We start from the raw sequence: 24,867 nt of genomic DNA on the forward strand, positions 1-24,867 counted from the left end.
TCCATAACAAAATTCTATCTTGTTTTGGAAATATTCTTAAAAGATATCCATATCTAAGATCTTAAAAATTGGCTTCAACACAGTTTCCCTTCAGTCAATATTTCGTAGCGCATGCCTCTACAGCTCCTCAGCTCTGTAAGCATCAAATGGCCAAGATGTGTGCAAAATGCCTTGAAGAACATCATTTGATGGGAGATCATCTTAAAGTCTGGTTGAAACTGTAGACACTCAGCTCTTCAGCCATTGTAGTTTTGGTCAGAAGTGTGAAGATCATTCACACCATGTTGGGTAGGCAGGAACACTGTCTGGCTCTGGTTTATCTGTAACCAACACAAGAGATACTTCCACAGTAAACTGTTCATAGGTGAGATGTTTATCTGCAATTAACATGGGGCTGGTATGGTTACACACAATGTGTTGAAATCTTCACCAACAGGGGTGGCCACCACAGCCTAAAAACCATGGATCTTCCCTGAGGCTCTGTGCTTCACTCACTTCCTCTACAGCTTTTCCTAAAAGTAAGTTCTGGGGCAAAGTTGATCTATTTACAGTTAGAAATGTTTCCATGTCTCCTTACATTCATATGTAATAAACCCAGGAAAACATGTCATGTTAGTTCACCATGACTTTTTCACCAGTATTTATTTTATGGCTACCTTCAGTATTTAACTAATGTTGTCCCTTTGGTTCAGACACTTTGTTGCACTAATGGAGTACAATATAACATTACCCAAGTTAAGCAGATCGTACAGTGGTTTTGGAAATATTAGTGTAAGAATATTTATATTCAAGACCTAAGAAGGCCTTAAATATATCAAAATGTATTCAGGTAACAATAGTTTATTAATTTTAGACCTAAAAGGCAAATTACTTTAAATAGCTTTTCTTAACTACATCAACCCAAAATATCAGAAAGGTGTGCTTGCAAATTAAATCAGTAAAAGCTCTTACATATGTATTAGGATATCTTATTCTAAATCATCAGGGAATCATTAACATGAGGTATTGACGGCATGTTTGTTGAAAAACATGGTGAACTCTTCATCTGTGTCCTCAAGTAATGAAAAGATTCTGGAAAGTTTATAGAACACAGATGTAGCGTTTTGACCTTATTCGAACTCGTTCTGATTAATGACGTTTTAACTAATGATAATAATTGTTATTATTATGATTGACTTAAATGACAAAAACATTAACAAGTAATTGGAGAGTGAATACTGTCATTGCTACGTGAGTTCTTCAGGATTTTCAGACTCTTAATGAACAAACACCACACACTGTTATTTCAAATAATGGAAATATTTTATTTAGAGAAAAGAGAATATTTAATAAACATAGCACATCATCATAAAAACATAGCACATCAATCATAAAAATTCTCACGGGATCAACGCAGGTCAAACCGGTTTGAATTTAGAGATAGGCTAGGCGATATGACTTGGAAAAGATATGTTGCTATGGTCTGATTAATATTATATTACTAAGAGATTTAATTCAAATCTCTCTTAATTCAGCTCTGGAAATGATGAATCTTAGCTTACTTTTCTGTTGTAATTTTAACTTTACCACCCAAAAAACATCAGGCGGTGCAACCGAAGATTAATTTTTTTTTAGAAAATATATGTCCCTTGTTTTTGTTCTATGTGAACGTTTTGTGAGCATACCCGAGAGTGTCTACACTAGTTCTTACACCTTTATTTTATTTTATTTATTTTTTAAATAAACGAACTGTGTATTAACAGTTACTTATGATTATTGCTTTCTTGGAGCCGGTTATTGTGTTTTACCAACATCTAAATTTACATTTGAAGAGAGACAAAATACTATAGAAATATAAAAATGAATACTGGGTCATGCAGTAATTATGTACTGCAATGAGGAGAGATTTGTAAAAAGTTAAACCAACACATTTATAGACGGAAATATTACACTTACTGGAATAATGTTATTTGATTTTATTCTACTGTTGGGCATTATTTCTTTGGTTTTTTTTTTAGTATATAAACACTTACTGCTCAGATAAATAACTTTTTAAATCTCTGGTGCCTAAAATATTTGCACTGTACTGTATTAACACTGGAGGAAATATCTATAGCAAGCGATGGTATAAGTGTAGGGAAAATACCAGGGCCTGGCGGCCTTCACATTTAAACTTAAAAAAGTTCTTTTTTTTTTTTTTTTTAAATGTTTTCAATTGCTGGAAATATTTAAACGACCATTTCAGGAAGGAATCATGGTTTTATTTAGAGTAGACAAGGCTTTCATAATGTCAGAAGGTTGTTGAATAAACTCCATTATCAAAAGGAGGCACTAGACACAGCTTTACTTTCATTAGACTCTGAAAATGTTTTTCATAGTGTTGAGTGGCCCTACGTATTTGAAATTCTTGAAAGTTTTGTGTTGGGATATTTTTCTAAAAAAGCCTTCCAGGTGAAGCGAGGATGGAAACAGGGAGACCTCCTGTTTCCATTACAATTTACGATAACAATCGTGCCATTACCAATTGCAGTAAGGAACCATAAAATTATTTCTGAAATAATGATAGAAAAACAGGAACATCGACTGGCACTATATGAAGATGATGTTATTGTTTTTCTTAAAGACCTGGGAAGGTCTATTCCTGTCTAAACAGCAATGATATTATTAAACCGGGCAGAAAGGGAAAATACACCTGGAGTAGCTGCTCAATTTAAAAAGTACATTTACATATTTAGGTATTCAAAATGTACCCAGTCTGGAGAATATTGTAGAAATTAACTACAGATCTTTACTACAGGAAATACTTTACCACCACCAAAAAAATGTATCGTCTCACTTAAAGATTTTTATGAAACAACAGACACCCAAGGCTACTGTATCTACCATATGATAGAGGGGGTCTAAGATGTCCTAATCTCCTCTGGTACTACTGGGCTGCACAACTGAGGAACATGATTTGTTTATTTTATTTTATTTTATTTTAATAATTTGTACTTTAGAGGGGGAAAAAAACAAAACAAAACAAAAAACACCCCTATGGAAGGAAATGGAAAGTCATCTTTAAGGCCTTCCTCTTCCCACGCACCTCTACTCAACAAATATTAAAAAGATCAATGAGAATCCTAGAAATATTGTTGTTACAAAATACGTGGAAGATAAATAGAGAAGGGACTTAAGTCCAATATAGGGGGAATTACTTTTTCCCCACCTAGGAGAGCTGACGGGGCAGATTCAAAATTCGGGCCAAAATAAGGATTACAAAAAAATAGAGGGATTATATAAGCTAGACAGTGAAGTAGTCATTTGAAGATGTAGCTGAAAAATATATCTCATAAATTTTTTTTTTAATATTTACAACTGAGAAACTTCATTAGAACAACAAAATTAGTCACTTTCTATGCCTATTTTGTCTAAAATAGAAAATTTAATGGTTATGGATTGACTGGAAAAGGGCCTCATCCAGCCAGATGTATAGCTTTCTATTTGATGAATTATTAGAATCATCTTTAAAGAGGCTGGAATCATGGAGAGCAGACTTGCAGGGGGATATTTCCATTGAGGATTCGGAGAAGGTATGTCTGAAAGCTCAGTCGCAAACAACTGATACACAACTTGATTTGTTGAAATATACTGGGCCTATGCATACATATATAACACCAGAAAGGCTTAACAGTTACAATAGTGCAATACTTGATTTATGCATCAAATGTGGCACGCTGTCTTTGGCAATGTAGTTATATAGAAAAGTTCTGGAAAACAGTGAAGGATGGTATAGATTACCTTCTCAAAGCTGCATGAACACAAAAGTTCGGATTGTGATAGGTACCTAAACAGGGAGACATCGCTCAGCTATTAAACCATAAACCTGTAGAGTTGTCTGTTAAATCCGACAGCAGTGCAAGAGTAGTTATTTAAACAGCTGGGCATTACAGTTCCTAAAATCTTTTATATTGCAACAATCCATATTAATTAACTGTCTGACCACATGAGTAAACAAAATAATTTAGCAAACCATTAGTCTTTAGCTACTGGACGTTGCTCTGAATAACAGAGCATTTTTTTAACATAGTTTAATCATTTTGATTCATTTCTAATAACTGTTAATTAAGGTTCAGTCATGTCAGATGATACCTTCAGCGTCTTTCACACATTACCCACACTTTACGCATTTTCAGGAGCAGGTGTATGTTTTGTTTGTACCTACAAACATTTTGATGAATCTGGATAATTATGAAAAAATTAAAACTATGAAAAATGTACAAAAATATATAATTTACAAAGTATTTAAGCGCAAATTCTTTCTGCGTGTGTTTCATGACTTTTTAAATCTTGGTCAAAAGGGGAGAATATTTCAAAGTCTTTACATTTCTCATGGTTAGAAGAACAAATATCTAGCGAGTTCTGAAAAGAACATTCACCCATGAAACAAATTTCTAAATTTCCAAACTCCAAAACTCAGGAATTTCTCTAAACACCCCTGGCATAATTGTGTGTCTATTTTAGTAAGTGGCAATGCTTTTTTCTACACATATATTTCTAAAAGTGTAGGGTTTTATAAAACTTTGTCACTGAAAACAACATCCTATGGTGTGACACCATATCCTCATTTTGAGACTGGCAATGGTCCTGCTTTAAAGTTATGTGACTGAAGACCCCGAAGAAGCCCATGACAAATGCACATGGTAAATTTTTCCTCTCAGTCATTTAACTATGTTTTCACACCATTAAGTGTGTTAAGTTTTTTGTCCTTTGGTGTGACACTCTTCAATCATATATTTTTTATATAAATCTGTGTTTTAAACAACATAATTTTGGAGAATTATGCAAATGGGTCTAACCCAATGCTAATGACAATTAAGCTAGCAATTACAGGTTTATCAATTGACACAAAAGCCTAAATGTCCTTTGGTCTATATGTGTGACAGTAAATGTCCACTGGCGTGATGCTTTGGACCGTCACACCAAAGTCTCATAAGAGAAGCTATTAAGACAAGTAATATTTTATTTGAAAAATTTCTTTCTTTATTGACCATTTTAAATTCAGTAATGATTTATATTAGAATATTTGCTGCTGATTTTAGAGACAGTGTCTAATGTTATGAAATGTCATTAAATAAGTTTAAAGTACATAACATTGATGCAATATCATTTTTTCTTTAAAGAACAGTAAGATATGTGGGAGAGAAAGAACAATTATAGAGAGCAAATTAACAGTGATCCACACAGAAGAGAGGCTATTCTTGCACAACAAAGAAAGTAAATCAATCTGAAATGTTCCTTTTCAATGCAGCATAACACACAGTAGTGCATTTCAATAAATTAGAATATCATCAAAAGTTCAGTAATTCAATTCAAAAAGTGAAACTCACATAGATTAATTACAAACAGAGTTATCTATTTCAAGCATTTATATCTGGAGTATGGAGTATTATATCTGAGTCTGGAGGAAGAGTGGAGAGGCACACAATCCAATCCGCTTGAACATTGCATAACTTTTTGGGTTTTCATTGGCTGTGAGCCATAATCATCAACATTAAAAGAAATAAATGCTTGAAATAGATCACTCTATTTGTAATGCATCTATATAGGAGTTTCACTTTTTGAATGAAATTACTAAAATAAATTAAATTTAAGGTTATTCTAATTTATTGAGATGCACCTGTAATTTACATACATTGACTATAGCTTGAGTATCAGTATTATGAATTTCTTCAATGTACACTGAATGACTAAATGGCTACCAATCATTAAATGTTAGGATAGGCCTATAATCTATAGGTTATAGCCTTATAAGCCTTTATAACCCTTATAAACAATTAAAGAAAAATAGTCATTTTAGAATGCTAGGGATATCATACTGGAACACAAGCTCAATTATGTTTTCTTAATCTGTTACACTGATTTTAATCTATTTTCTTTTTAAACAGGTATCAAGAAAATGAAGACTGACTTAATTTATCAAAAGTTAAAATAAACACTTTATAAATACATTTTCTGACTCAGTCTTGCATTTACTTACATCTCTGTCCTTTATTGACAAAATTGTCTTAACATAAATATATCTTTGAAAAACACTGAATATTGCATTAGGAGAGAAAAATATCACCCCTGAAAATTTTGTATAATGTTTAACAATTTTGTAAAATTGCCAGGAAAGTAATCCCTGCATTTCTAGGAAAAAGTCCAACGGTTTTCAGTTTGTTTTAACGGCACACCAAAGGACATATTTACAGTGCAGTGCAGTATAGATGCTAATAAATAAATAAATAGTGAATTAATAGACCAAGATTGTGACCTGACTTGTATTTTCTGAAAGGAACATTGAAGATGAATTTCTCATAATAGTGTATAATCAATACAAAACAGTTATACAAGGTAAGCATTTTAGGTTCAAAATTCTAAAAAAATAAAATAAAAAAATCTTTCATGTAAAGGAATTTTGTTCATATTGTTGCTTTCCGATTTATGAAGCATTTGTAATCATGTCCATTTGTTATACTAACACACACAAATCAAGCATTTATCAGATTTACGACAAAATATATGCCTGTATATAAGTCCTAGCTTTTAGGTTGAACTTTTTACGTTGCTTTAATTAAAAGGACTTGTATAATGTAAACTTTGTTCAACTTTAGCCAAGTTAATTCATATAGACGCAATGTTTAACCAGGTTGACATTTTAAGGAAAGCTATTGCGCTAATGAGTGCAAGACAAGATTGAGAATTTTGGACCGTAATAGCTAAGAAGAATGAGCCGTTATCATTTTTTTTACACAGAAACACATTATTTCACTAAAGCCTATACTAGCAAAAGGCTAAAATGTGAATGAGCATCCACTGTAGTCCCTATATTTACAAGCTTTTAAATGCTGTAGACGAGGCTGTAATCTTTATTTATTTAAAATGTATTTTATTCCTTCCAGAATAAATGTCATTTTAGGACACAGATTAGGACACAGAGCTTCTTAGTCACAATTTTCATATTCAAAAATTTAGTTCCACCTAAAATGGGTCAGTTTGAGTCTTATTGGCGTTATTCACCAGGATCCTACTTGAATTCTCTGTTCCATCTGAGAAAGCAACTGTGCAAAGATGAATATAGGATTAGTTTTTGAAAAACATTTTGAAACTATAACTCCAGACTTTACTACTATGGAGAAGTCCCTGTGTTGGATAAAAACACAGAGTACTCCAGGTGTACATCATGTCACTAAAACATCTAAGCTTGATTTCTAAAGTTCCACCTTAAATAGCTGAAATTGAGGCTTTTGAAATACAACTTAAATAATTTCTTTAAATCACACAAACTATGCAGTTTACACTTATAGTTAATACATAGGGAGCTTTATGTTTGTTTGTAGATTTTTTTCCAGAAAGAAAGGACATGCTCATCTTTTCATAACAAAATTAGCCAAATCTGGATCTGTCCTGTAGTCTTGCTGTTTCTAAGCTGCCTCCAACTTTCATATACATCGCCAGTATTTACTCCTCCTCTGGTCATGGAGAATTTAAGGAGGAGGTTTAGGGTTTTAGGTCCAGTTGAATCTGACCTCCTCTCTGTTAGCTTTGTCACTTCATAGTGAAGCAAAATGTCCAATGGGGTAAAGTTCTTCAAATTCAGATTCAACTTCTCCAAAACTATGTCCAGGGTCTGGGGTAAAGCAATAGAGGGTGGCAATGAACACCTGTCACTTTCCAGCCAGCAGATAGGCACAACAGTGGCACTTCTGTCTTTGAATTCAACTACAAAATATTGCTCTTTCTGCCTCTGAAACAATTAGTCATGTCTACAGTCGTGATCCAAGCTAAGAAATGTCAAGAACAAGTCTACTTACCTGACAAGTTCAAGACAACAACCCTGTGAAATTGTGCTGTTCACCTGTTTTTCTCCATCTGGGGTACAAGCAAATAAAACAGTAAATAAAATTATTCTTAGATAATCTAAAGACATAATTGAATACATTATTTTTCTACATGTTTCATACAGTTCAGAAGCAGTGTCCTGCCATTAAAAATAATTATTGCTGCCCATGCTGAAAAACATCCTAGAAATAAAACAGTATAAATAACAATAAACCAGTGTTCATCAGTTATACACGCCACGGTGTATATTTAAGGTATTTCCTGGGTCTCACAAAGCAAGTTCTCCTCATCCAGCTATCTGGACAGTCATGGCCCCATGGTTTAGAGAAGCCTGGTTGGGAATGGAAGATTACTGGTTTGATCCCCACCACAGGCAGGACAATTGGGGAGTGAAGAATTGTTTTTTTTTTGTTTTTTTAAACGATTGGCCCAATTACAGCCAATCAAAATACGTTTGGTCGCTAGGCGGATTTTACACTCTAGGTTAAGTGCAGTGTTGGTTTTCCACCACAGAATACAAAATGTGTGTTCTAAATTTTTTTTTTAAAGCATTCCGTTACAATACATGAGTAATGTAATCTGTATTTCTAACATTTTAAAACAGTGTAAAATGTGACGATTACAACAGAATTTTCTTCTTGAATAAGCAGTAAGAAAATGTATTCAGAATATTTTACACACATTGAGTAATGTAATGGATTGTGTTAAAATAATCAATAAATAAAGTTAAAACATTTGAACATGTGTTTTGTATTCTACTGTAACAGCTAGCTGACTGTATTAGAATTTTCCTGAATGTATACAATATTTATGGTAAAGTCATAAAAACTAGAGTTTGGAAAAACAAAAGCTCTTCAATTACATGTATAGTAAAAAGAAAGAAAAAAGACCCAATGTTCCCATGACTATTTCTACAAACGTTAGAAATTAAAAGTATTAGGCAAACAATATATTCTACACCAGAATTGACTTCTTCTACACATTTTTTAGCACCGTTATAAAGTGGATTGAAAGGCTGAAATATAAACTGCTACACAATTTAAGGGAGAATGTAGCGGCGAGTTTAGAAAACTGGATAGACTGCATTTTCATATTTATTTATTTGTGTTAGTTTTATATAGAACTTTTCTAGACACCCAAAGACGCTTTAACAGTCTACACCTCGCAGAACACCACTCAACACACACCGAAGAGAAGCCATATGCGCTCAGCATATTCTCATCCAAGGACGACTGTCCAAATGGAGAACTTCATCGATCACCAAGGCATTCACCCAGTACACAGTGTCAATCCATATCTGGGCACACATTCATTCACTCACACCAGGACAGTCTGAGTAGCCAATTCAACTAACTTCCATGTTTTTGGACTATGGGAGGAAACCCACGCAGACATGGGAAGGACATAGAAACTCCAGCCATGTGAGACTTGCACCCAAGGTCCTAACCACCAAGCTGCTGTAGCTTCCAAAGCAGCCATCAAGTTGTAAAAAGGCTTTAACCTACACTTTATTTCAAAAATCAAGTGACAGTTAAGTTTTTAAGGGAAGGTTATGCTTTAGAACAGCTTTTTGTGCTGTTTTCCTATATGTGATTTTAATGCTGTTTTCAACCTATGAAACAAATGGCTTGACAAAAATCAACTGTGTAAATACATTTTCAGTGCATGTTTTTAATTCCACCTTGGGTGGGACCTTGGGTGCAAGTCTCACATGGCTGGAGTTTCTATGTCCTTCCCATGTCTGCATGGGTTTCCTCCCATAGTATTAATCCCATGTATTAATACCTCCTTACAGGACTTTTCCCCAGAATTGTTCTATTTATTACTTACTGACCCCTAAATTCTTGAGATCATTCATGTAAAGCCTAGTTTAATATGATTTCCCTTCTACCCTGGTAGCAAGGAGACGGCGGACCACTGTTGGCCCACTGAAAGCAAAGTTGGAGGTCCACTAGTGCTTCGCACAACATTTTCTGGGTGGACCACTGGTGATTAAACAGAATTTTAGACAAAATGCCACATTTTAGCACTTTTCCATTCACAGTCACAGTACATTTTTTTCCTTCATTAGGTTCTTTTGTTATCCTTTATAAATAAGATTAGGAAATAATTTTAATCCAGCACAGTGGATGTATTAGTTTATTTTCCTGAATAGAAGTCTCTGTGAATTTAAAATCTGTTTGAGGAGATTATAAATGAAAAAATGAATGAACTTGCAAATTAAACTGTCAGATTTGTAAGACTGAGCCCTTGCTCCAAACCTAGTTTTCCTTCCTCTTTCCCATGTAGACGTATACATTCATTCGTTCATTGTCTGTAACCGCTTATCCAGTTCAGGGTCACGGTGGGTCCGGAGCCTACCTGGAATCATTGGGCAGAAGGCATGAATACACCCTGGAGGGGGCGCCAGCCCTTCACAGGGCAACACTCACATTCTTGCACACACTGACACCTAGGGACACTTTTGAGTCGCCAATCCACCTACCAATGTATGTTTTTGGACTGTGGGAGGAAACCGGAGCACGGACATGGGTAGAATACACCAAATTGCACACAGACACCTAGAGCGGGACTCGAAGCCACAACCCCAGGACTCTGGAGCTCTGTGTTTATTCATGATGTTTAATACTGTTATATTACTAAGCCCAGTGAACATATTTATGGTGATTGTATTAAAAATGTGATATTCTATGACATATATATAAATAAAAAAGAATGTCTAGGTCAAGCCACCCAACTCTGACCAACGCGGTAAATTTCAGACCTTGCTACAAACTACTTTGCAAACTCTACATCAAGGAACTGAAGCATTGCTCCAAACTTACTGTTACTAGCTGTTGGCTAGTAATATCACAATGCCTTGAATAGTTTAGGACATAATGTGACAATACAGCAGAAGCTTGCAGACTTTTGATGGAAGTGATGTATGTCATAAATCCGAGCCCAAGTGTCAAATATGCACTTCCATTGCATTAAAACAGCTGTTTTTTTGTGACGTTGTCCTTTTTAGGCCCAGGCCTCTGGAGAAGGAACTAACACCAACTCTGCAAAATCAGTGGTGAACTGTTTGGTGATTTCAGTTTCCAAACCATGGCCTTGTGTGGAACAGGAGATACAGGTTTACAAACAGAAAAGGTCATCCCTTTTTGTATTCAAATTTACAATGTACGGAAGGGGTCACTAACAAGAAAAAAAATGAGGAGAAAAATCTGTCCCCATGGTTTATTAATACATGCTTTCGATTTATAATCTGTACCCACTGCTCTGTAATTTGTTTTCTGGATTTTTTTATAAACTACTCATAGATTTGTAAACTGTAATCTCAAATTTAAAATCCACAACTTCTGATTTTGTAGACTGTACCCATAGATTTGTATATTAGCATTTTAAATGTGAGATTAGTTTACAAAATGAGAATGATTACAAATCCATTAGTAGTTTATAAATGGAGAGATGGGTTCTTAACCTGTGGGGATAGATTTTTCTTGTTAGCGAACCCTACCAGGCTCTGTACAGATTCATTGAAAATAAAATAAGAATCTATACTGACATGTCCAAAACTCTCAATATTATTTTGCTTTACAAATAACAAGTGTGGCAAGTAAGACAATGTAACCCAAAGAGCAGCCCTTCCTCTAGAGAATGTGAACATACTCATCATCAGAAGAATTTGGAAATGTAAATGTCAGTGACATGTCAGGGCATAAAAAAGGCTAAATAATAGTGTTAATTTAGTGATATTAATTTGTTAAAGCTTTTAACAGTTCAAAGAATGAAAAATATGGTGATGCTTTATTCTCTTAAATCCATTTGGATATTACAGGCAGGCTGTTTGATTATTATACTACAAGGCTTTACACTACAAGGCTTTCTTGCTGTCAAAAGCTTGAATACTGTATGTTGTTTTAATATGAAGAGTGCATACTCTTCTACATAGTTAAAGAAGAGCCGCTTGATAGAATCCATCTAGATTAGTAGCTTTTTGCAATGAGGAAACTCAAAACTGTGGTAAAGTACCCTTTTGCCTTCTAGTAACTTTCTTCTTGTTGAACTGTTCCAAACCTACTGGTGAAATGTTTATTTTTGGATTCTAAATGTTATGTTATGTGTAGTACATAAATTACATATATATTTTAAAGAAGAATCTGAATGTAAATTGCAGTTGTCATGGCATAAAGCCAATTATGTTTCTTTCAAAAACAGTATTTGAATTATTTAGGGAATCATGACACTGCTAAATTAAAATGCCAGTTACTAATGTAGTTTCTATTTATTCCTTTATTTAGTGTACTGTGTACATTGCAATTGCTGTATGTTTAAATTATGTTTCAATGTTGTATGAAAAGCAGTTATTGATCTTATTGCATTGATTTGGGACTTATACACTATGTATGTAAATTATTTAATAAGCAGTCTTTTGTCCGTGAACCTGATTCAATCCTGTTTGGGGGAAGGAGGTTGAGTTAAACTCAACGATAATGTCAAATTAGGGCAGAGTCTGGCACTTACTGCATATTTCTGGCTCAAACTACTTCATAAGCTCGGTTATTTTGATTTAGTTGTGGCTTGTGGGACTCGGGCAGAGTCATGAGTCTTTGAGCTGTGCCTCAACAATAAAATTTGGCTGAGGCTGGACTGAGTGTTTTGGTCCACGCTGCGGCCGCACGTCACGTCCGAGACAGTGCTGACACGGCATGCCCGCATCGGGCTGAGTGTTTCAGGTGTTCTGTTGAGTTGTGCCACCTTGTTGAATCTTAGTTTACTACACAATCTTAGTTTACTGTTATTATATACCAAAATTCAGACTTACTGGTGTGAAATGTTAAATACACAGCACCAGGATGTGATACCAAATTTACTATTACAGTAAATGCCACCAAAGATATCCTTACATCATACGCCTGCATGAAAATTGAGTAATTTTGCATAAACAAAAATTTATTTAGAGTATACAGTAGGGTGTCCTACTTTAATTTTATCCGGATGTGTCCTCTTTTTTCGACTTAAAAAGATGTCCGGGCGGAATTTCACAATCGTCCAGGATTTTGTTTTTCTAGAGTTTACATAGAATTTCGAGAAGCGTTTCGTTCACAAACTAGTCCCGCCCTCCCCTGCTCCGATTGGTTCGCTTGAGTGAGAAGGGGGAGTTGTGAAGTAGCCTACGGTCTGACTGTAGAGCTACCGTTATTGGTCGATAACCTTCTCTGTAAACATTTAATTGGTCAGTCTGCACGTCAGTAGTCGTTTTTTTGTACATTGTACATTTTATCAGCTACACTGACCATTCAGGAGCACTTTGTACACTGTCAGAAATTTTGTCACTGTGGTGGTACCCTCAAAGGTACATAATTGTATCTTTCATCTCCATGACTTTTATTATTATTATTATTATTATTATTTATATGACAGATCTATAATGAAAGATTACAACATGTATTTCCTTCTGTTCCTTCTGGAGAAGAGAATGTAATGTAACTTTAAAGAACAAAACACAACTTTTATACACTTTTGTACCTTTAAAGGTACATTTACACTGTTCCATTAGTGACCAGTATTATACTTTTACTGTATTTTTGATTTTGAGAGTAGTTCTACAATTACTGACTGCAGTCCAACTGTTTCTTGTCATACATTCTTATCCCAAGTTCACTCTGCTCTTCAATGGTCAGGACCCTCACGGAGCAGGTATGATACTACTGCAGGAAAAGAAAATTGACACTAGTGTTGCACAGTATACCGATCCTAAAAAAGCATTTCAATACTTTCTCATTAAAAATGGTACACCAGCACATACAACGAGTACCCGTACTTTAAGGATTATTTTAAAATGGGCAGTATTTCCAATGAGTGCCACAGGGGGGCAGTGTGCACCTGCAGCCCTATGACTCCTCTCCCTCCCTCAATGATTTTGCAACTAGTTTTAGCAACTTTTCAGACCTAGTGAGTTATTTATAAAAAACACCAGCAACATTCTGTACAAACGTTAGCTACTTTTTAATAGAAGAGAATCGGGCGGGCTCCAGAGACGGCGCAGCACAGTGGGTGCGCACGGCAGCCCACACAGATCAGTATGAGCTGCGATTGTGCTGCCAAAGACATGTTTACTTCCTTTTATGTTGAATTTATTCCTTTTTCTGAACTGAGGTCACATAACTGATTGAGGCATTCAGCTTCATTCAAACAGTGAATAGGGTTGAAGGTGAAATGTGACGTGTGGCGTCACACTTAAAAGATACCTGTGTTTTGCCAACCACCTACAGCTTGTAGAGAACATATATTCTCCTCTGGTTTTTGCCATGTTATAGTTTCAGTTTTAGTCTAGTTACAACATTAACTGACACACAAATGGGTCAATCATAAGTCTGCAATTACGACAATTATTGTCTGACCAATACCAGAGCCCATACAAAAGGATACACAGAGAACGTATATACAGACGCACAGATAAATACATATAAATGCAACTGGAAGAATCCTGGAAGTGAGGCCAGGTAAGAGCAGCCAGTATTAGACACTCTCTCAACTCGTCGGAAGAGTATCTGCGGCTGAGACTAGTGCATCAGTGATATTGAGTGTGATCCACCATCCAAATCATCCCTGCTCTGTGGTGGTTGAAGAGCAGGGCGAAATGGGAATAAGAAAGTATGCAGAGAAACAGGTGGACTACTGGCTGTAATTGTAGAACTACAAAGTGCTCCTGTTTATCAACTTCATTGACCATACTAGACAATGAGTGCAAATACATAAAAAGATAACTGACTGCCTTAACAGAAAATGTTCAATTTGCAAACTGAACAATTTAATAATAAACCAGCAGGCAACAGAGAATATAATAAAAACTTGTTGGTCTGTACAAATGTTATTTTTAATTTAATTTTATTTACAAAGTTGGACTACATGAGTACAAGAAAAAAATAAAGCAGCTTTCACCCCAGCAATGTGACTTCTGGGTTCTTTCATTTTCAAGAACAAACACCTTTTGCATGACACCCCTTAATTATACTGAACTGAAAACAAAAATACATTTCAGGGAGTAAAAAATAAGAATCACAGGAGAACATAAAAATGCTTCAGTCACTCCCACTGTCACTATAATCCTCACCATCATCTGCCTCCCCTTTTTGTCCATTTTCTTCATTTGTGTCTAACAGTCCAGAAAAGAAATCTCCTCCTCCACCAAATGCCTTGCTGCTGAGTGCCTTGAGCCGTCCATCTTTTTTCTTTCGTCTGCGGTAATCACTTATCTTTGTGTTGGGTAGACTAGAAATGTCCCAGAACTTGATGAGCTGGTCATGTGCACTGCTCACAATGAAGCGCATGTCCCGTGAACAAGCGATTGCTTCAATGGGTTCGCCAACATGTTGACCGATGCTACCAACTACTCGGTTGGGCAAAATGTTGATAGCTCTGGGAATGAAAAACATAAAACAAAACAGTCAATCTGAATCCAACTAAATGACTTAATTCAGTAACTGAAAAATACAACCCCAAATTTTCCCTTAGGACAAATGTTTTCTTTTTACGTTTTACATGGGAAATGTAGTTAAGAGCTGACATTTCATTTCTCTATTTGATTATTATCCATAACTAATACAAGCACAGAAATGAACAAAATGTACCATTTTTCGCCAGTCATGGCAAAATTTATGCCTGCTGTTTGTCATCAGACTTTTAAAACCACAGGAATTGATTTGGAATTGTTTGTATATTGGTGTGAAGCTTGCACTGCGAAAAACGGGCGTGTAAAGAAGTCCCGGGCTCCCCTCCAGTCACTTCAGTCATGTGCCCCGATGGAAAGGGAGGCGGTAGATGTACTCTGTCCATTCCCCTGACTAATGCTGGGACTTGAACTTCGGGCTGCCGACAGGGGCAGAAGAGACGCTGTCAGATGCCCTGTACGTCACAGAACTTCAGGCCCGCTTGAATGCAGCGCAGCAGATTGCATGTCAGAAATAGGGGAAAGCCAGCCTGGGACTTTACCACTGAATCCCTTTGATGTTTGGCTGTTCAACCCGTGGAAAAAAGGGGCGCTGCCCCAAATTCCAGTCTGACTGAGAGGGACAGTGTCAGGTGCTGGGAAGTCTGTCTGAGGTAGTGTACCGGGTTTGTGTGGGGCAACTAACTGTAGTGAACTGGGTGAAATGAGAATGAGGATCGTGAGGAGGAGGAAATTAGGTTCTTTCTCTCATTCACTCTCTCTGTCACACACACACACGGAAAAAGAAAATAAGCATGTATTATTGTTACCACCACTGAAGGTCCTCTTACCTGATGACTCCATCCATAGAGGCACAACATATTAAACTATCTGTAATTGGCACTATGCAGTCAATGGATTCTGCCTGGACTGCAAATCGGTCACTAGTGGCCCCAAATCCATTCCAGTTGAATATGTATATGGTCCCTTCACTGGACCCACACACCACTTTTCTGCCTCGCTGTATGACAGAAAGAAAAATTAAGTTGGTCTTGCCAATTCAATTTACATATTAGGTGATGCCAGAACAGAAAATGGTCATTTGCCAAATCTCAACCAGTTGGTAATCTCTGGAAGGACAAGCAAAGATGTAGTGATCATTTCCATATACTCAATTGTGATTGAATTGTGATATATATTGAGTGATTAGTAAATGTGATACATATGTTTACAATATGCTTCATTTGTCATATTATTATGTCTGAGTACAATATTATATTGTAACAATAAATAAGAATGATTGTTCTTGTATTCGTTAGAAAAGCAGACTGAGGAGTTATCTCACTTTCAGAATTGAAACAGATGTAAGATCTCCATTTTGGACCTCAGAAAGCAGTTCAAATCTTCTCCTCTTTATGTTGAACACACCCAGAGTTCCATCACCACTGAAAAATAACACAAAATTAATCACATAATATAATCATCGTGATCATATTCATGTGTATAGGGATGTCTGGTATCTCTATTTTGAAATTCAGAAGGCTGATTGTATCTCTATTTATATCTTCAAAACATTGCTACATATGTCTAGGTTTAGATGGAGAATGCCTTCTTTCAAATACCAGTTTGCTAAATGTAATTAACATACGAAGGATATTAATCATGATGTGTAATATAATGCTAACTGGCCCCAATTCATTTTAAAAGAATCAAAGTATTGAAGGAATATGTATTCTAAGACACATCCACTCATCATCAGCTCAGTACCTGGAGGTCAGCAGTGTCTTCTTGCCCTGATCTATAGCAATATCACTGATGTAATCCTCATGATGTTTCAGAGACATGAAAGAAGTGCCTTTCCTCATGTCCCACACTTTCAGCGTGCCTTCATCATCCCCAGTGGCAAGCACATTCTCATCAACTAACAGCAAGGCATTGATGGATGTGCTTAAAAAAATAAAAGAAATGACATTAAAAATACATTTTTTAAACACGATTTTGAAAATGACTGTACAGGAGGTCCTCGGCTTACGTCAGTCCCGAGTTACGATGTTTTGTGGTTATGACACATCTCCCATTTACTGTATAAAGCCTTGTTTCGTCGTAAATGTCGTAACACGAACTTCATGTTTGGTGTGCGCGGCGGAAAAATACATGGTTACGCGGCTCGGGACCAAGGAGTGCTTACAGTATGTTATTTACGTACAGTATGTACGTATGTTCTGACTTACACCGAAAGTTGGTTTATGACGCGACGTAGGAACGAATCAACGTCGTAGGTCGAGGACCCCCTGTATTCCATCTGAGTACATTTAAAACAGTGCCTGTTCAGCTCTGTTTTTCTCTTTCACACACATTGATGTTCACTGCTCTGATAACTGTGAGTAAGTCTACAATGGGCAAAAATGAAACCAGTGCTGTAGCCAATGGAGTCACAGTCCCGCCTACAGGGGTTTGTTAGTTTTGTGGTGGCACTGAAAGAAAAAGTTCAGTGCTTAAAATAAATAAATAAACAAACAAAATCTTATATTAGCACCGTCTCGAAGAAACTACCCAGACAGCGAGCATATATCGGTCCACTGGTATAAAAAGGCTGGCACACCACTGACTGTAGACCACTGCTGGTCCACTATCGGACCACTCAGAAGTCATTTTCAATCTCCTCAAACAGATTTTACATTCACAGAGACTTTTATTCTGGAAAACAAACTAATACAAATATTACCAACAACTCTGAGAGATATAATAATGAGTATAAGCCTGGTATAAAATGATTAAATGATAAAAATGTTGGCACTGTGCTGGATTAAAATTATTTGCTAATCTCATTTATAAAAGATAACAAACGAACCTAATGAAGGTAAAAATTGTAAATTGGACTGTGAATGGAAAAGTGCTAAATAGTTTAATTTTGTCTAAAATTCTGTTTAATCACCGGCGGTCTGCCCAGAAAACGCTGTGCAAAAAAAACTAGAGGACCTCCAATTTTGCCCTCAGTGGGCCAACAGTGGTCCGCCATCTCCTTGCTGTCAGGGTACATTTAATTTTTCCCTCAACACATCTGTGATGACAATAAAACTGACTGACCTTTAGAATCAAAGTAATTCTTATACATAAAAAATCACTATTGATAATTTCATATATGAGTCAAATTATATTAAATTATTTATATGAACTCTTTGTGAAAACACCTTTTGTTTACAAAAACAAAAAAACAAGCAGCAGCTTGAATGCAGGCAGTTTGTTTCTTAATGCAAGATATTCAGTGTCAACTGTGAAATAGTACTATCTAGGAAAATCTAAGTATCAGATCAAGACACTGTATTGGCAGATACTCAATAGTAAAAGGCTTGGATTGGGATCGGAGCAAATAAAACTTGATAGGGACAAAACTATTTCTTAGACATACAGTTTTATAATTACAGTTAGATAATGGAGCATGTTCTTCTTGGTGTTACAAATAAAACTAATACATTAACATTATATTTTGTTTTCATATCATCATATTGTATAATCACCATTTTTTAGGCAGACTGAGATATGAGTTTTTGGGTCATATCGCCCAACCCTAATGCAAAGAACCATAAGCAACTTGCAATACACCGAGATATCAAGATTGATGTGAGATAAGCAATTTTTCATTTGAATCAAAGATATTACAGCAAGTTCTCTAAATGTAATAGTTGTAGATTCAGTAGACAAAGTAATACCTGTGAGCTTTGGGAATACGCGTGACAAGCTTTCCTGCCTCCACATCCATAATGTGCACAGCTTTATCTTTGGACACACTGAACAATTCTGGGAAACACAGTGTTAAAACAACATTAGCTGAGATGAAAATGCCAAGCTGAAACTGTGAAAGTGTATTTCTGGAAACATGATGAATCATTTACACTCAGGAATTGACCACAACAAAGTCCTAACTTTTGGATGTGCTTGAGAAGATTGGTTTGACTCCACTGTTGTTAAAACAACATATTGATGCAACTCTTGAACAAAATACAACATGGTTTCAAGACAAGTTTTTTGTAAAATACAAAACAAACAAACAAATAAATGTTCACTGTCTTGAAACTATACTTCAGTGACACAAATAAAGCTTTCCAATATTTTCATTGAAAATAATTTTTTGTAAACATCTGAGAGCAGATTTGATGCCTGCTGGAACAAAGTCATGTTTACAACCACACGTTTCTTTTTTACATCCCCCTAACTTGTTTGGCTGCCATGGGCTAGCAACCCATAGCAGCAAAAGCCATGATGTGATCAACCATGTGGATGCAACCAATAAAGGCTACTATGAAACCTGTAGATTCAATACCCCTTGGGTCTGCGAGAGCAGTGGTGGAAGATGACCCACAGGAGGATTACACGGCTACGAACAATGGAACGGCTTTGACTACAAGAAAGGAGATATACATAGTGGCAACTGGGGTGGTAGGAGAAGCAAAGACGTTGCAGGTATGTGTGTGCAGAGGGGGAAAAGGTGACAAAAGTTAGTGGCACACTGTCTAGTCAGTAGTTGTGGATAAGGAGAGCACAGACTTGTTGGGGAAATGCACTGTAGAGGCTGGTTGGTAATGTAGCACATAAAGGTCACATGGAACTGGTGGAACTGAGCAAGCATTAACAGTGCCAGTTGGGCTAGGTACAGCCCTAGTCACCAGGGAGGCCAGTGTGGATTTAAGGTTGTTGATGTTTAAGGGTAAGGTAGGACTGGAAAGCTAGCTTTGTAGCGGGGTGGGTCGGGGACGCCAGACTTCACTGTTGAGCCTTCTGGAGGTGTTGTGGTCTTAATTCAGCGAAACAGTGACGAGGGGCCTGATGAAGAGCTAGTGATGCAGTGGGTGGCTTGGGTACTCATGTGATGGGCTCAATGAGTAACCGTAGATGTTGAGGGTAACTGCTTGCTGAACAGATCATAAATGGCCACAGCAACCTTAGGGTTTAGCTGTAGGACTGTAACAATAGAAATTGTGTGGCTGCCAGCAGGAAGAGAGTGGTTTGGGCCCTATGTATAGGAAATTTTACATCTTATCTTGTGTTTGATTATAATTTCCCTTGTAATTCCAATTTTTAAGCTTTCTCTGCAGCTTATTGATATTATATAGTATTAATACTACCTAAATTTTCTGCAAAATTAATGTATACATTATACTTAAAACACAATCATATTGGTCAATGAAAACAGTGGAAATCTTTTCTATGTACTTTTGTCAGTTAAATAAAATGCTCAAGAAATCACGAAAAGAAAAAAAGTTTCCCAACAGTTTTAAATATGGGTTTATAAAAGTTAGGTTCTGTTGCAAAATATTATCAAAACAATGCCAATTCTTGAGTTTGCCTGACTGCAAACCAAGTTTTAAGCAAATATAATAGAGCCGAGTGCTTGGAACACAATCTTACATAACTGATCATAATTTGCTCTAAGGTGACATAGACGTTTTAAAGAATCCTGTATCATCCAAGGCAATTCACTGCTCAAATCCTGAAGCCCTATAAAGAGTGTATTAACACAGAGTTATGTTGTGTTTTTCCGCTTTAACAATTTGTTTTGAGCTGTATTAAATGTCTCTGGGAGGAAAAATATAAAACGCTAGCTAGCAAAAAATTCTACAAAAGTGTCTTTTATTCTCACTGATGTTGTAAGGCTTCAGAATGTTTGCTCAAATTGCTGAATGAATCGTGATAATTCCTCTGAGACAATAATATCATACCTTACAATGCCGTCCTTCTGAAAGTATTGTTTGGAATTGTAGAATTGCAATATGTTTTTACAATTGTTACCACTGACAGCAGTATATTCACAAAAGATGGAATATGTTCATACTGACTTTCACCATCACTGGAGAAGGCAACTTTCCTGCAGGACTTGAGGTGATGACCAGATGACCACAGCTCTTTGTTCTCCCCCTCTGTGCAAGAGTAGCTATATCTGCATTTAAGCAAAAGGCATTTAGAAAACATGAATCTCTCTAATAAACACATGTCCTTAAACACATGTTTCAGTGTGGCAGCTCATGCAAGACAGTTGTTCATTATATTTACTTACCATAGAAATTTAGGTCAGTACCCTGGTTTAGGTATTATGTTGCCCTTAAGGAGCTTGTGCAAGCAAGAGTTCTCAAAATCCAAATAAACTGTTTACATCACTATAAAATACACTGCAAACGATGGTTTCTTTATTCTTGCTCAGACCACGACTTCTTGTGTTTCGTGTTTTGTTTATGGTGAGGCTAGAATCAGCTTCATGCTCTAAAATCTCTCTGTACCATACATCTACATCGCGTACATAACACAAACGTACAAATATATATCTCCATCAATATCTCCAGCAGCGAGGATGTCTTCTTTGGGATGAAACGCCAGCGTATTGACGATGGCTTCTTGTTTAATGAGCTCTGGAGTCTCTCGGATCTTCGGCGGTTGAGGTTCGTCATCATGTTCGTCCTGCGGTGTGACATGTGAGCATGCAGTCAGTGGGTATAACTATAGCAATGTGATTTATTTTAAACCCCTATCATTACGATTAAACACTCTTTCGTTGTTCAGGTGTCTCATTGTTTCTAATCCTGGAAGTACACATTTGCTGCTTTCCCTTCTTCCAACACTCTTGATTCAACAATCAATTAATGAACAAGTCCTATCAGAGTTGCAGTGAGTGTGTTACAGCAGGGACAACACAACAATGCGCAGGAGAGGATGACAGAAACACTGCTCTAGACAACGTCAACATGTTTCCAAAGCTACTTTAATACATAAGAATGTCGTTTCTCAAGTGTACTTACGTATTTCTTATACGACGTAGGTAATATTTCAAATGAAAATTCTATTGAACTCACGTCACTGTCTTTTAAACCGCTCTGCACTTCTTCATGTGGCTCCTCGGACGTCGCCATTTTGGTTGTAGGCTAAACTCAATTTGTAAAATAAAAGTTCTCTACTTTTGTTTAAAACCTTGTAAAACAATACTATTTTAAAAATATACAATAGGCCTGGGACAATAGCCATTTTTGTGGTCAGAAATAATTGCAATAAATTAATTATAATAAAATAAATTACTGTCATTTAAAGACCATTTGATGCCACTGATAATAAGTGATCTCTGTATCGATAACTGACAATATCTATATATCATACGATCCGTCAATGGTTTAATTATTGCGACAGGCCCAAATTAAATGATCTGGAAATGATTATTAATGATATATTTTAACATATGTTTGTGATATTTAGTATGAATTATATCGTTTTTAACATAATGTAAATTTCATCGTAATAATTATTACAAACAGATTTTTACTTGTTTACTGGCATACAATTATATTATATGTATAGTTAATAAGTTTAAAAGTTAAATGTTTGAAAAAATGAATCGTTAAAGAATATCTGACTGCGATTAAACAGTTGTGCCACAAGGTGTCACTACTTACACTTATATGATGCTCAAAGATTTACAAGCACTTGTCCCATTAAAGATATTGTTAAACTACATCAGTAATATTAATAGTTTTAATAAGTTTAAATAGGTTATTAATAGTTTAACAAGTATAAATCAAGTAATTTTATTTTAAATATTTAAAATATTTTTAACTGTGCCCCAAAATGCTGCACAAGCCTCTTTCCCCATTCTGAAACAAAGTTTTACCCGGCACTACTTCTGATGTACAGAGTTTTTAATACTTCTATGATTATTTTTAAGTTATTTTCCAGGGCTAGTTTCCATTCTGGTGACTGTCTAGTTGATTCTACCAATTAAATCATAGAGATTCCAAAATTCAGACACCCATTATATTTTATTAACTCAGCTACTTAAAGTGCACAAATTCTGGCCTAACGAAATACATTTTGTACACCCTGGAACACAATAAGATGCTCTGCAGCAGCTGCATGAGAGCCAGGCCACCGTGTTAAATGCCAAGTGTTGTCTAGAAGGGTATTAATTTCCCTGGCATGTGGATGCGGAGAGAAATCCATTTTCTGGAGCACTGACGGACTCTAGGGGGATGGTTGAAAAAACGTTGCTAAAGTGCCCTCTAGTCTAGCAAACAACGAGACAAAGTGTCCTACTGGCTGCCCTTCATATGGCAAATAAATAACAGAGTGCCCACTAATTTATGTACACTTCAAGTGATAGATAGCTTCATCTCATTTTTAGCTTAGATGCATAGCTAAGGATCTTGGTAATGCTTAGCTGATATTGTCTAACCTCAATTCAATCAGTTTAGAAATCATGTGGAAACACTTGCCTATAAAAATTGGCAATGTACACAAATGGACATAGGAACTTTTGAAACTTTAAAGTTATAAACACATGACCAAAAGAAGAATTTTACTATGACTCAACTACTCCCCTCCTTTCTCCCCTGACTACTAAGCTCCTAAATCATAGGTTAATCATGTATATTTTCAGATTTGCATTTGTTAAACATTAATAGTTCCCTTGGTGTTCATGAAATAAACATTTAAAAGCTTATATTTGCAATGTGTAATCAAATTTCCTAATAATTTAATAAAAAAATATATAAAAATCAAGGATGAAAATTATTTTATCATACATAAGTTTTGGTGTGCTATGGGTCCCTGCGTCATGCCCCTGCCCTTCAAACAGTCTGAGACTCTGAGTGATGGAGTACAGTACAATAGCCTACCTTTGGAATAACTTGAAGTGGCTTTGACATTCCAGAACTAATTATCATATATAAGTACCTGACTTGACTAATGTTCTTTATAAGATTTCACTGCCACTAAAAACTTTACTGAATGATCACATGGATTAGGAACACCTACATTGTATCTACACTCATTGTCCTTTTATCAGCTCCACTGATGATGCAGGAGCACTTTGTATTTCTACAATTACACATTGTACACCTGTGGTGGTGTGTCAGTGTGTGTTGTGCTGGTATGAGTGGATCAGACACAGCAGTACTGCTGGAGTTTTTAAACCCCCCACTGTCATCGTTGAACTGAGAATAGTCCATTGATGAAAAACATCCAGCCAACATCATCCTGTTGGCAGCATTTTGTTGCCACTGAATACAAAAATATTAGAGGACAACCAACACAAGCTGTTCAGCAAGACATGTGGTGTTGTCTCTGAATTTACCTCTTCAAGGTAGGCCAACCAGGTATGAATGTGTGATAGGGTGGGCAGTGAGTGGACACTCTAAAAACTCTAGGCACACTGCTGTGTCTGATCCACTTATGCCAGCACAACACAACAAAACACCACTACCATGTCAGTGTCACTACAGTCCTGAGAAAGATCCACTAGCCAAGTGATACACGCTCTGTGGTGGTTCTTTAGGGGACTTGACTATTTGAATGACAGGGTAAAAGAGGGTTAACAAAGTATGCAGAGAAACGTATGGTAAATAGAGCTGATAAAATGGACAATGTGTGTAGATACACGATAGGTGCTGTAAATCATGTGATCATTCAGTGTATAAAATTTACTATACAGGCATACTTGCCTTAACCTACTCTTAAAAGAATGAAAAATGCAGAGCTCCAGCAATATGAAAACCTTGAAACTTGTTTCTGGCATCCTCCCATACTCTTCTGGCTCGTTTCAGGTTCACAAAAGCTGTGTACCAGAGTCCAAA

At 36.2% G+C, this 24,867-nt stretch overlaps 1 protein-coding gene across 1 annotated transcript; it reads right to left on the minus strand.

Annotated features, from left to right (window-relative positions):
• Positions 1-14,683: 14,683 nt before the first annotated feature.
• On the minus strand, positions 14,684-22,195 carry wdr55 (WD repeat domain 55). The gene is made up of 8 exons (XM_066646370.1): positions 22,102-22,195; positions 21,567-21,709; positions 21,094-21,194; positions 18,970-19,057; positions 17,027-17,206; positions 16,605-16,704; positions 16,111-16,280; positions 14,684-15,249 (listed from the first exon to the last, which is right to left on the minus strand). Exons 1-8 carry the CDS (start codon positions 22,156-22,158, stop codon positions 14,913-14,915), a joined length of 1,176 nt encoding a protein of 391 aa, XP_066502467.1. The 5' UTR covers positions 22,159-22,195; the 3' UTR covers positions 14,684-14,912.
• Positions 22,196-24,867: the final 2,672 nt, after the last annotated feature.

The sequence above is a fragment of the Hoplias malabaricus genome, chromosome 15 (assembly GCF_029633855.1).
Source record: "Hoplias malabaricus isolate fHopMal1 chromosome 15, fHopMal1.hap1, whole genome shotgun sequence".
Lineage (NCBI taxonomy): Eukaryota > Metazoa > Chordata > Actinopteri > Characiformes > Erythrinidae > Hoplias > Hoplias malabaricus.